At 48.0% G+C, this 13,987-nt stretch overlaps 1 protein-coding gene across 3 annotated transcripts in view; it reads left to right on the top strand.

The window, feature by feature from the left end:
- RASGEF1B (RasGEF domain family member 1B) overlaps positions 1-13,987 on the top strand; it is a 37,317-nt gene that overhangs the window by 11,554 nt on the left and 11,776 nt on the right. For 2 of the 3 annotated variants that reach the window (XM_032334715.1, XM_032334716.1), the window contains exons 2-9: positions 400-582; positions 2,283-2,405; positions 2,980-3,117; positions 8,704-8,916; positions 9,547-9,621; positions 10,937-11,032; positions 11,151-11,253; positions 12,909-12,988. In XM_032334715.1, the coding sequence (XP_032190606.1) occupies positions 406-582; positions 2,283-2,405; positions 2,980-3,117; positions 8,704-8,916; positions 9,547-9,621; positions 10,937-11,032; positions 11,151-11,253; positions 12,909-12,988 (1,005 nt within the window). In that variant the 5' untranslated portion in view covers positions 400-405. The remainder of the gene's footprint in view (positions 1-399; positions 583-2,282; positions 2,406-2,979; positions 3,118-8,703; positions 8,917-9,546; positions 9,622-10,936; positions 11,033-11,150; positions 11,254-12,908; positions 12,989-13,987) is intronic. The other variant, XM_032334717.1, reaches the window with a different exon arrangement.

Here is a 13,987-nt window from a genome sequence, read left to right as displayed (position 1 = left end):
GTCCGGCGTCACCTACACGGGATGCTCAGTCTTCCCAGCAGCTTCGAAGGCTCGCACGGTCTCCCCTGGCCGGCGCTCGGCTCTGTGAGACCAGGCGGTGCGAAGCCCAGTTCCATCCTCCACGGGAAGGACTGATGTCTGCATGCGGTGGCCGGAGACTCGAACTCAGATCCAAGCTGGATCCTCCGATCTAAGCATGTCCCGGCATCGGACTGAATGAGTTTGTGCTCAGCCGGACAGTGCGCGTGTTCCTCCAGGAGCGATTAGCGTTCTGATGGCGCTGCTGTTCCCTCCCAACCTGTGTTCAAAGTTACCTGCTCCCTCATCGCTGTGAAAGCGACTTTCCGTCCAGATAGCATATTACTGACGCTGCGTTTTCTCCCTTTAAATCCCTTGTAGGGAAGCATGCCTCAGACGCCGCCCTTCTCGGCCATGTTCGACAGCAGCGGTTACAACCGGAACCTGTACCAGGCGGCGGAGGCCGGCTGCACGGGCCTGTGCTACCACGACAACAACCTCCTGTCCGGGTCTCTGGAAGCGCTCATCCAGCACTTGGTGCCCAACGTGGATTACTATCCGGACGTAGGTACCCCCATCCCTCGGAAGCGCATCCCTGCTGGTCTTTACAGGAAGTTACAACGTAGGGGCAGGGACCCCAGATACTACTGAACTGTATCTGGGCTGCTAAGAATTTTTCAAGTCAGAAAATGCCTATTGATTATTGAGTGTTTTGAGATCCAGTGGAGCCTGCGTGTGATTCACATTTTGATGAGTTTCTTCTCGGGGCTGGTACCGCATTGTAGATGGCCAGATACCATCCAAGTGAGGTATCTGTAGGTTTAATTCATGCATATACCTTGTCCTTGCATAGAAACGCCGGAAGACAGTGCATACTCCTAGGATACTTAAATGCTTGTTTTCTTTCCAAGACCATCTCCATACTGAGGAAAGTGAGGTCGGGCAGGAAGACTTCCTAGAAAGGGGAACAACAGGCATTTTCAAGATGCGGTTCATGTGTTTGACTTTGGTAGCCCGCCTTTACTGGGTAACACTTTCTCGTCTAGAGAAGTCACTTCCATTTTCTCACTCTCCACGGCAATTCCAAGAGGCCAGAGCGGAGAGCACTGAAATTCAGAAAGCGGAGTGAGCCGCACACACGGTCTCAGCCCAGCATCGGCATCAAACCTAGGTTTCTCTGTTTCTGGGCAAGTGGTGTTTTCTCCCCCTTTTCGCTGGTGCCGGAGCTGCCCCTTGTTACTGGACAGCAGCTGGTTGTTGATAAGGAGTTCATGAAACCATCTAGACACAGAGTCACATGTTTTTATAAATATAATGATGACCTTGGTGCGCGGAGGATAGTTTGTGCTTGCCGCCGGAGTTCATCACAGTGTTTCTCCCTGAGTTATCTCTCTGTGCGATCTGTTACATAGCCTCGTGAAATATGTTGCCACACAGGGACACTTGTGGTCAGAAGTAAAAGGAATCCCTTGTTTGGCTCTGTAGGTGTTTATGAGCTAGTAAAGGCGCCTAAGTGGGGAGGCGGGGTAAAAAAAATAACCCAAACAAAATGAAAAACAACCCTGGATTTTTCTTTTCACTGGGAGTCTGAAACTGTTATAGCAAATAAGCCCTACTTCATTACTGGCTTCTTGGGAGACAATGTAGTTAAGAAAAAGTATACAGTGTGATATTGTGTTTTATCAAGTTGCTTAGCCTCCGAGCGAGTAAGCAGATGACTTGAAAGCCCGCCTTTGAATGTTCTCGCCCCAGCGGACAGACTCTGCTGGGTGCCCACCAGACGCGCCGGAGAATCCTTGAGCTGTTGTGGGCTGGGTGTTTTTTTGGTTTCCATTGAGTTACCATAACATCTGGAGGCAGAACAAGATTCTGTAGGGGTGATCTGTTTAAGTCAGTGTCTTAAGTGTCTTTAAGTCAATGTCTTTAAGTGTCTCTGGGCTGAATTTCATTCTCCTTAGCGAGAGTGAGTTATGTGTCCTGGTGTCCTGGCGTCCAGAGGGAGGGGCGTCAAAGTGTGCTTTGAATAATTTTGGTAGATAAACTTATCTGGTACCTGTGTTATTTTTAGTGTGGTTGAAGGGAAGAGGTACATCAGAAGGCAAAGGAAAAATCCGTCTTAAGGTGTTTTACTACGAAGCATTATTTTATGAAACTGTGTTAGCTTTGATCGAGAGAACTTAATGAAATAAGATGTGTAAACTATGGGGGAGATACTAGTCTCAGAGAGAATGTGACCACGGTGATTTTTTTTCCTCTCGCTGCAGAGAACGTACATATTTACCTTCCTCCTCAGTTCTCGGTTGTTCGTGCATCCGTATGAGTTAATGGCCAAAGTTTGCCATTTATGTGTTGAGCACCAGAGACCAAGTGATCCCAGCAGTGACAAGGTAATGATATGCCTTGAACTTTACTATTCTCTGTTGGGCTTGGTAACTCTGTCACTTAGATGTTGTGAAGCTGGCTCCCTTCCCCCGGGCTGAAGGGCATAAATGGTGTCACAGCTGTGCCAAGGCAACGGGGAATGGCATAAAGAACATGGTGGAGGCTCGGACACTGGAATTAGTGTTCCTTTTCATCTAAGATCTTTATTTCTCTAACGCTCTTGGTCCTGTTGAATCACTTCAGTATATAAAAATACTGCAATGTTACTACCCAAGAGAAAAGCCCGCACAGTGTATGTGCCGGTCACTATGGTCAGTATGGTAGAATTTTTAAAAAATAAACCATCATGTCCTTCATGCGAAACAAGCCAGCCCCCACAGTTTAAGTTCACAGCCATGGAAGAGCCCTAGATGCTGCCTGAAGTTGGTGCCACTTGGCATTGACTTGGGGGAGGGGGACTAGACTTCTTCAAGCCCAAAGACTTTACAGGAGACATTTACCAGTGACTTTGTTCAGTTAGAGATGTGACGCCGTCTGTGGTGATAGAGATCACTGAACGAGATGTGCTCTTTCTTCCAGAACCAGATAAGAAAAATTGCACCCAAAATCCTTCAGCTCCTGACGGAATGGACAGAAACGTTTCCTTACGATTTTCGGGATGAAAGAATGATGAGAAACTTGAAGGATCTGGCTCACCAGATAGCCAGCGGCGAGGAGGTTGGTGTCCTGAGTTTTAGTGAAAGCACTTGAATTTCCAGGCCAAGCCTTGGTGGGAACTGGTGCTGAATTATGTATCAGGATCTCCACGTCTTCCTTTCTGTGTTGCCTTTGGGCAAATCTTCGACATCGCATCAGGGCCCGTTTGGTGTGCGGAACGGGGAGGGTTACATAATCCCACTTGGAAGGGTTATCATCTGGAATTTTACATGATTAATCCGGGGGTACGTTCATATCCATTCACACGTAGGGTTCATGCTGCAGGGGTGTTTTAATTTTACTTGTACTTTTCTTCCTTCTGAAAGATTTGACACAGAAAGTTACATAGCATGTACGATAAACACATCATATTAATAGATCTAAACACAAATGGATACAACGTAGATAACCTGGTAACGTATTAACAGATGATAAGTTGTGTGTTGATACATCAGAAATAGACACTTTGTAGCCACGGAAGGGAGAAAACACAGGGTCTGGAAGCAACTAGCAGGACAGGACGGCTGCGGTTTCGGCGTCAACTTCGGGTAAAAGAGAAATACAGTTGGTTATGGGATTTTCACCATCAGGAAAGAGAGCTTACTAGTTCTTCAGGGCATTAAATGAAATGAAATTTTAAGAAGTTTCTTACGGAGAACTTTATCCAGGGGGCACAGAATGAGATGAGGGAGACTGCTCTGTGTAGGTTTTATAACAAATGCTCCTTGACAAAAAACCGAGGCTGTATGATTCCTGTGTCATTAGCAAAGGTCATTCTTCTGGAGAGGAGAAGACAGAGAGGAAAAGATCCAAGTCTCCGGTGGCCGGAAGTTGGTTCAAGGCTGGTACCTAGGGTGGGTGGAGAAAAGTGAGTCTCTTGGGTACTCTGTCATAAATACCACTTCCCAGCACCAGGCCTTTGACAAGAGCTAGCTAGCTGTTAAATCAAGAAGGGTGATCCTCTCTGAAGGAGGCCTGGAGGCCGGGTATTTTGTGCTGAAGCTTGTTGGGCAAGGGTGTGTTTGTAGCTTCTGTGCAGCCAGTGAGCTCCTGGGGGCAGAGCCCTTGGGCGCAGATACAGCCCTTCCATGCAGGGAAAGATGGACAGAGCGTTTGGCCACTGGAGAGATGTCGTGTTTTGTTCGTCTTGAAATGCATTTTCCCTTCGGAGTGACCTTCCTTGAGAACGCACTCCCTCGGTGCTGCGCTATAAAGATCAGTGACAAGACGCCCTCTGTTGTGTCTGCTTCTGGTGAATCTATTTGAAGACCCTTCCCCCCGCCTTAAAAAATTATTTCAGATTTGCAGTTGACAAACTTGACTCGCCTGCAGTTATGTCCTCATGAGAGTGGATTTAACCCTTCTGCTGCTCCTGTGTGACGTTGTACTGAACCCTGCTGATCCAGACGGCTGTGGTTTATCTGTGAGGCTGAGTGAGTGGGTTCCTGAGTCATTTTGCAAGTTATGACTGTTAAGATTATTTTGCCGGTTTGCCTGTGATGGGGTCCAGCCAGGTATGAATTGGTGGGTCGGCCACGCACAAAGGCAGAAGTTCAGTGCCGCAGGGTGCTTTTCTAGCTGCTCTTACACCAGCCTGTGTCCGTTGGGCAGCATCAGTCCTGGTTCAGTGAACTCGGAGTAGGACAAGGTGCTCAAAAGATCAGTGGCACCGTAAGGACTTTATCTTGTAAGAAGTCCGAGTCTGGAGTCAGTCGGTACCACATTTAGTTAAGTTGTACTTTAGGTACCTAACTTGATAGGTCAGTCAACTGACCTTCCCCCATTGCCTTTTTTAAAAGGTAGGAATGGTCACTTGATCTTTTCCAAAGAACACCTGAAGAATCTTTTCCAGATAGAAAGTTACCGTTCTGAAAGTGTCTGATGGGTGGCCTTTTGCTTGTCGTGTGGTGGTGGTCACGGAGGGAGATCACTTATATCTGTGTCAGTCCGATTAGGTCCTGTCTGGTTTTTTGGTCAGGTTCAAGCCCCTCAAGTGTTGGGAGGAAGTCAGAGGGCCCCGGGGCCTTTGAACCGGCTTCTTGTGAGCACTCCTCTGTTAATACAAATCCTTGATAAACCTTGAAGTTGTCAGATGGTTGTGAGTGAAAAGAGGAAACGAGAAGGTAAGCCAGGTCGAACCAAGGAATGGGTCAACCCAGGGCTTGAGCAGCCACGCGTCCCCTGCCTTGATCCAGTTGGGTTTTACAGGGAGAGGCCGTTCCTTTGGCCCCTTTAGTCCTGTTTTCGGAATTGGCCTCTGTTGGCATCTGGTGGCTCTGTGCAGGCTTCAGCAGGTTCCCCAGATTCCTTGTCTTCTCTATCCCTGCAAATCGAAGAGGCAACTGTGCTGCGTTAACACCCGGGTCGGCTCTAAGATCGTGTGATGCATGCTGTCCTCAGACAGACACCTTCCCTCACCACCCAACCACAGTCCCCTGCAACACCCTCATTGTGGGCTTTCACCCCCGCTTTCTTCAGAGCACCCTGTGGCTGGGAATTACTTGCTTTTTAATTTACTATTTGTTCTCCCCCCGCTGACTCGTGGTGCCCGCTCTGTTCATCGTAGGGTCCCTAACTCCGAGCTCAGTGCCCGGCATTGCGTCGGGACTCAGTAGCCTGCACGTGAATGAAGGAGCGAACTGTGCAGTTACTGGAAGAGGAAAACACCTACTTCCCTCCGCAGGAAGGAGCGTGGGCTTGGCTGGAGACTTGTTGCTTCTCGCCCGAGACTTTAGGGGTTTTTTTTGGCAGTCAGTGAGTCCAGGTGCGCCCTGTGTATGATTTTGTCGGGTTCTGCTGAATCTGCTGGGACAGTTCTGCATAATTTGGCTTAATATGTTTCCCCCTGGGGATTTGCCCCAAATGAAGTGGTTTATTAGGACTTGCCCACAAGAAACATGAAATGGAGCTAATGACTAAATTCCGTGACAAGGGACTGTAGTGGGGAGAAGGCAGTTTTCTCTTCCTTAAGGGGCTGGTCTTTCTTCTATCTTTATTTGCCAGGTAATTACTGTCACTGGCATTGGAAGTTATAAAAAAGAGTAAGTGCATATTTAGCAATTCATGACTCAGTAAGGAAGCACGCCCAACAACACAAAGCTTGGAATGGACTCAAATGGCAGCAGGAAACTTTAAAGAGGTCATACATGCATACGCTCTTTCTCTGTGTGTCTCTTTGTCTGTCTCACACACACACACACATACACACACGTTCTTCATTATTCGAATAGCTTTACCCTATACCCTCTTGTATACATTTTCCCCTTATAGCTTGTTGCTTTTCGCTCACTAGCTGAATTCCTGACTGTACATCCCTCAACCACTTCCCTTAAAAAAGTATACTTTAAAGTGTAGACTAAGAGACTGTGGACTCTGAGAAACAAACTGAGGGTTTTGGAGGGGAGGGGGTGGGGGGTTGGGAGGGCCTGGTGGTGGGCATCAAGGAGGGCTCGTATTGCATGGAGCACTGGGTATGGTGCTAAACAAAGAATTATGGAACACTGAAAAGAAATTAAGTTAAATAAGTAAATAAAAATAAAGCTAGTTAATAATCCCCCCCCCCCCAAAAAAGAATCTCCTGATGCTTTGCTACATACCAGCATCCCCCGGGAATGTTGGGTATGACATTTGGGACAGGGTGAAGAGACCATTTTAAGTTCACAGATTTTTAATGTAACTGAAAATAATGAAAGCAGAAGAGCGAGGGAGATGGGGACAAGGGATTTATTTTATTTTTATTTATTGTTGTCACTGAGGTCTAATTAGCATCTAACAGTGTATTAGTTTCAGGTGTACAACTTAATGACTTGATATTTGCATAGATTGTGAAGTAATCGCAGTAAGTCTTACTAACATCCATCACTACACAGTTACAGAATTTTTTTCCCTTGTGATGAGAACTTTAAGACCCATTCTCTTAGCAAGTGTCAAAGATGCAATACAGTATTATTAACTATAGTCCCTGTAATTACGTGCCCAGGACTTATCTATTTTGTAATTAGAAGTTTGTACCTTTTGACCAGCTTCGCCCGTTTTGCCCCTCCCCTGTCCCCGGCCTCACCCCACCATGAGGAATTTAATTAGCCCTTAATTCAGTCTCAAGCTCCTTCAAATTCCAAAGAAAAAGACATTTTTCTTTGGGGGACAAGCATATTACCAAATAGATCACATCTTCTAAGTGGGTGGAAGGTAGATTTTTTGAAGGTTCAACTTTTTAAACACTGAGGTATTTCATTAATGATGTAGGGTGGTCTGTGAGTAACAGAAGGAAAAAAAGAGGTGATCTAGCAGGCCAGTTTAAAGAACTAAGTAGAATATGCTCCAGACAAGTGGAGACAAAGAAAAGAAAAAGAAGGCTGGGTAAGCTGCTTTTGCCTTGACTAAGTAAGAATCGGTCATTTCCAGATGCGTTTGGGATTTTCCTTAAGTATGCAGGTATCTGTCCGTCTGAGTTTCTGTAATTTGCTCCGGTACACCGGGTTGCCTCTGTGACATGATAAGGCTCTTGTACTTGTAGGTAAGATGCCATTCAGTTTTCAAACAATTAATCTCAGAAAGTAATAGTGGGTAACACCTTGTAAAAGGGTCTGACTAAGCAGACGCGCATATCCATAGGCCTTTCTCAGTTCAGTGGGACGGCCCTCCTCGGAGGCGCTGACCTAAGGACCGGGTTAGCGTGGGGGCCTTTCTCAGGTCACTTACCTACAGGGGTGGTCGTTTGCGTGGCAGTCTTGGGGCGAGACGAGGCAGAAGAAGAGAAGCCGTAGCTTCTGTCGTGATGACAGGCCCCTGGGGATGGATTGATTGTGAAGTTATTTCTTTGACTTCACGAGTGCTCTAAAAAATCAAGAGACTGACATTGTCTCGAATACGTGAGTTGCTTTGGAAACCGATTGGTCTTAAGGGCTGTGGCTGTCGTGCAGCGTGGCCGCGGATAGTGCGGCCGCCGTGAGAGCGTCACGGGGAGGACCGCCACGCGGGGGAGCCCGGCTGGTCGCGAACCTTCGCACTGACTCAGGAGTGCCGAGGAATGGATGTGAGTCACATGCAGGTCAGGTGCCAGCAATGAACATCCTCTGCCTCCTGGCGCCAGCCGCGTCCTCTGTGCAAGGCCAGAGTGAGGTGCGGGCCGGGGCGGGGGGAAGGGGTGATCGTGGTATTTTCTGTCCGGCTGGCGTCGCTTATAGATGACCAAGACTGGGCGCGAGAGGCACAGGGAGATCAAGAATGTGACCCGGCAGAGAAGCCTTAGGACGAGGCTGCTCCGAGCGGAGACCAGTGTGCTTTAGCCTGCGCGGGGTGAAGCGGGGTGTTCCTGTGCCGGCCCAGGGCGCACTTAGTTCCGTGCAGCAGCTCATCAAAGTGTCGCTGTGGGGCTTTCCTGGCTCAGCCTGAATCGTCCTCTCAGAGCAGCCTGAGCAAAGAGCTCACTTTCCAGGTCCGAAAAGGCCCCTGTGGGCGACGTGTCCCTCTCGGACTCTAGGAGCTGGACTCGGTTGTCCCGTAACTGCCCGCGGCTTCTCCAGCGCCCGGGAGCACAGGCCCGAGTTTGCCTCGGGCGGACGGTCCACATGCAGAGTGAGCGTAATCCTGCGCTTCTGCCCGCAGACGTACAGGAAGAACGTCCATCAGATGATTCAGGGTCTGGTCCGCAAACTGGCCACGCTCAGCCAGTACGAGGAAGTCCTGGCCAAAATCAGCTCCACGTCCACGGATCGGCTCACGGTTCTCAAGACCAAGCCCCAGTCCATTCAGAGGGACATCATTACCATCTGCAGTGACCCTTACACTCTGGCTCAGCAGCTGACTCACATCGAGCTGGTAAGGTCCTTGTCACCGTTTGCTGTGGCAACGCACACGTTGTCGGCAGTCACGTCCCGGGAGACTCTGTTAGCGTGACCCAATGGGAAGTGCTATGGGCGGTAGCTATGTTTTGCTTAGACCTTGAACATGAATGTTTTTGACATTCAGGGGATTCACTTTTTTTTTTTTTTTTTAAGATACATTTATTATTTGAGAGTGAGAGCACAGGGGGAGAGGGAGAAGTAGTTTCCCCGCCGAGCAGGGAGTCTGACGTGGGGCTCCATCCCAGCACGCTGGGATCACGCCCTGAGCTGAAGGCAGATGATTAACCGACTGAGCCACCCAGACGCCCTGGGAAATTCGCTTAAGCACTAGCAAGCAAGACGGAAGGGCAGATTGACCGACCTCCCCATCTGCGCTCTCCGTTTCCATGGCTTGCCCAGCCTTTCACTATGCCGTGTGGCACTGACGTCGGCAGAAAGTTGCCTCTGCTCAGATCGCGAAGGGGATGACAGTACTTAGGGTTAAAGGCTCATTTTAGAAGCTGCATAAAAAGTGGAGGCCGTGCCAGAAGTCAACAGAAGGAGTTAACAGTTTATTTCTTTTCATTTTCTTTACTAACGTTGATCTGCTGGTTTGGTGTTTCAGGAAAGGCTCAATTATATTGGGCCAGAAGAATTTGTTCAGGCGTTTGTGCAGAAGGACCCTTTGGACAATGACAAGGTAATCAGTCTACCTAGAGGTCAGCTCTGCAACTGGAAATGGGACTTCTTAGTCTGTGATAGTGGATGCAAGAGACAGAGCCTGGAATTATTTTGTCTTAGGCTTTACAGTCAGAAGGTGTTTTTTTCATTAGCCACGTCTGATTCATTGCGTGTTTCGTAAGCCTGGTTTTCAAGCACCGTCACCGTATTCTTACCCTGTCACAAACCCTAGCCTCTTCTTCCTCCTTAATGGGAAATTTAATAAGCAAGTAGACACAGGATTTGCGGTGATGAAGGTCGGAGATAAAGGCGTAATGGTTTTAGCAGATTAAGTCAGAAAAAGTACCAGAGAATGCTCCGCTGGTGACTCAGCAATCACAGGGGCGGGAAGACAGGACCCACATGCAGTGAGCCGAGGAAGGGTCGCTTTGCTGCTGGCTTCGAGGTCAGTCCCTCATGACAGGCTCTTGCCCGAGTGAGCCACGTGTGAACACGCACGGATGTAAGATCGGTGAACACACATGGGAAATGGTCCCCAGTGGCCCCCAGAAGCATCTCGAGTTGTTAGACAAAGACTGGATCATCCACTAGGGAAAACCCCCTTTGGAACTTAGGGGTAACAGCTGTTTTCCGGCCTTAGAATAGCTTCCCTCAGTACAGGAAGCAAGGGTTAGGCTTTGCAGTAGGAGGCTAGTGGACTTTTTTTGTTCGTGAGATTTTTTTGGAAGGAAGGAAGGAGGAGTGCAGTCACCCTGTTCAGGCTTGGCCCTGAGCGCCGAGATGAGCTGAACTCCTTTCGCTTTTGAATAACGAGCCGTTCGCCCTGCTAAGGACCGGGACGGCCCAGACTCTCATTCACCTCGCTTGGAAGATGTTTCGCTTCTTGCTACATGATGCTCCTAGACTGCATTTTAAGAGAAACTATCCCAGTCCCGGCTCTCAGCCTCTCCTCGCCATGTCGCTAGCAGCATTCCCAGGGCACCCGTCAGTCCAGGGTGCTCTGGAGCGCAGCCAAACCCCCTTTGAATTGTGCTTCGGAAGAGTTGCCACCGAGAGTGACTTGGTTTTTTGGGGGGAAGGGCCCCATTTTGAACACTTCAGAGTATGTCTCTGACTAGATCTTATGGGTTTCACTGGACCGTAGGAAGAGGCTGGTATTTCTGTGAAGGGAGTCCAGAATGTTAGTGATTTTCTGTCCCTCCTCCCCATCGCCTTGTCTTGGAAGGCTGCCTCACTCCATAGCTGGACTGAAGGCCCATGTCTGACAGAAACGAGAGCCCCGTCCGCTCTTTTCTCTTGGTCTCCAACTCATCTGCTCGCTTTGCTCTCCCCAGAGCTGCTACAGTGAACGGAAGAAAACCCGAAACCTGGAGGCGTATGTGGAATGGTTCAACCGGCTCAGCTACCTGGTTGCCACCGAGATCTGCATGGTGAGAAACAGGTTCTCCCTTTCTCCGCGCGCTCCCTCTTATTCTTCTCGTATTTATTTTACACCCGCTGGGTCCGCGTGTTGGATCAGTGCCCTCCTTTCTCCCCGTCTCTGTACAGCCCGTGAAGAAGAAGCATCGGGCAAGGATGATCGAGTATTTCATCGACGTAGCTCGGGAGTGTTTCAACATCGGCAACTTCAATTCCCTGATGGCCATAATCTGTGAGTGTTTTCTGGAAGGCACGGGTCCTTCACTTGTGAGGTCCTGGGAAGTGTATCCACTAAAAATGCACACGTAGTACAGTTTCATTAATGAAAACTCTACTTTTGAATCCTGAGTTGTTCTAGAAGGTTCCGAACGCTTTAAATGTCAGCATCGTACAAGAGCGCACACTCTGTTTGACGTGTGTGATTTCACGGAGTACAGCCAGGCAGCTTGTCCTCCTCTGAATATTTACCGATAGAAGCTCATGAGGGAGAGATTCGTCTAAAAGGAGGATTTAGAAAGTGTTCGGGCAGCTTGTGGTCAAGCATGATAAAAATGTATGATCTGAGACTGCGCGGTATGATGTTAGCAGCATGCACCGGAGGGTGGCCCGAGAAACGGGATCTTGTGACTGTCCATGCGCCTAGGACTCACACCTGCAACCCCCATATTACCCTGGTGGACGAACTTTGCTCCTTCTTTGTAACATGGGGATCTTAACACCAGTGACCATGTTTCTTTTCATTCATCCTATAAACATAGTGCCCGAGTCATGCTACAGTTATTGATAGTGACTCTTTCATTTGAAAATACTCTATTTATAGGATAAATCATATGTTTATCCTATACATTTTAGGTGGTCAATAAATAGTTGAATATTTACTGGACCCTCTAGAGTCAGAGTCAGTTTGAAGTTGGAGAATCTACCAGATGTGATTCAGTGCTTTTGATGCCGATAACCTCCCCCTCACCAGTTCTGAATTCCATTTTCTTTTCAACATGATTTTCCTTGTTTTCTCACTAAAAATACCACATTTTGGCTTTTTATCTGGTTTACTTCTTGAAAATAGTGAGCAGAAAGACCATGAAATCAGGGACCTGAAAGTCCACAGTCCTAGGCGGTAGAAGTTCACTTAATTTTTTCCCTCATACCACTAAGAAAATGTCAAGACACACCATGTCATGGGAGAAAGTATCTTCATATATGACAGCTGAAAAATAACTTGCATCCAGCCTCTATAAAGGACCCTGTGAATCAATAGGGACACAAAAAACCCAGTGAAAAACAGGACAGATACTTAGCTATGTCACAAAAGTTTGCTTTTGTATACTTATTGTTATATTATAGATAATAGTACATAAAAATGTGCTCCGTATCATTAGTCATCAGAGAAATACAAATTAAAATCAGAGTGTAAAACCATTTCACACATTGAAATGACTAAAATTAAAAGGACTGGGTGAGGGGCGCCTGGGTGGCTCAGTGGGTTAAGCCGCTGCCTTCGGCTCAGGTCATGATCTCAGGGTCCTGGGATCGAGCCCCGCATCGGGCTCTCTGCTCAGCGGGGAGCCTGCTTCCCCCTCTCTCTCTGCTGCCTCTCTGCCTGCTTGTGATCTCTCTCTCTGTGTCAAATAAATAAATAAAATATTTAAGAAACAAAAAAAGGACTGTGTGACCCAGACATTGGTGAAGATGAGGAGAAGGTGGAAGTCTGTGTTACTGGTGGGGCACGAGACGGTATTTCTACTGTGGAAAACTGGCGGGTGTTTTTTCTATCAAGTTAACTTGCACTTAGTGATGAACACTTTTTTGGAGCATGATTTCGAATGACTTCTCTTACTTGTCTGTTTCAACCTTTTCTCCCGTCTCCACTCCGTTCCGAACGGGAAGCCGGCATGAACATGAGCCCCGTGTCTCGACTGAAAAAAACATGGGCTAAAGTGAAGACTGCAAAGTTTGATGTCCTTGAGGTACGTGGAGTTGGGGCCTTGAAAGTGAGATTCTTCTGTGTGAGCTTTGCCCTTGATCAGGGCGTCCCTATAGGGAAGAAAGCCCGTCTCTCCTTACGGACGCAGGGAAGGGCGGGGGTCAGGACTGGCAGAGGGGAGGAGAGATCGGGCTGTAGCCCGGCCCTTCCGGAGACAGAGGGTCCACCTTGGGGCGAACCGGCTGAAGAAATAGCGGCCTGTGAGCTACACCCTGTTGTTTGCCAGGATGGAGTCTGGATCCTGAGCCACTGGGCATTCTGCCACGGGCCGGCTGTCGTCCTGCATTTGCAGTGTCCCGGGGGAGAGTTCCCATCCCTATAGAAATACTCCCGCGCCATATTTCAGCAGATTTAGCTAACCTGCGCAAAGGCTCTGCAGGGTGATTCGGAGGATAGTACGAGCTGTCCAGAAAGGCATTTGTGTTTGGATCATACTAATGTCGTTATCACCTTGGCATGTTGGTCCTTTGAATCAGTGGTCTTGGGAGATAATAAAAAAATGCCCTTTCCTAAGTTTTCTCCAAATTGGGAAGCAGCACTGAAGTATTGCATTATTATGCCTTTATTCTTATTGTCTAATGTCTTCTCCTTCTGGTAAGACAGTACGCTTTGCTTCCCTGTGAGTGATTTGTTACCACATGCAAAGTTCACGTTCACAACAAAGGGTCGCTACGCAGGGCCAACCGGCAACTGGTCCGTTAACATTTGAGTAAAACCTGGAAGTGGTTTCCTAGGCTAGTTTCTGATTCTCTGTTATCAGTTCTAAGTCGAATCTCCAAGGTGAACCTGGGAAGAATTTGGTCTAGGTTTGACCTTGTTGATTTGAAGCCAACTTCAGCTTACGTGAATGAATCAAACCTCAGCAAAGAAAACGTGTGTTCTGATGGGTTTTATGCCTGCGTGTGTAGGAGGGGGTCATTCCTATCCTTAATGAGTTGTCTCAACTATTGCAATTTTTAAAAAAGATCTATTACTTATTTTA

This window comes from Mustela erminea, chromosome 2 (genome assembly GCF_009829155.1).
Source record: "Mustela erminea isolate mMusErm1 chromosome 2, mMusErm1.Pri, whole genome shotgun sequence".
NCBI classification, from domain to species: Eukaryota; Metazoa; Chordata; class Mammalia; order Carnivora; family Mustelidae; genus Mustela; species Mustela erminea.
The sequence above is the reverse complement of the archived record's forward strand: the minus strand, read 5'-3'. Positions and strand labels throughout refer to the sequence as shown.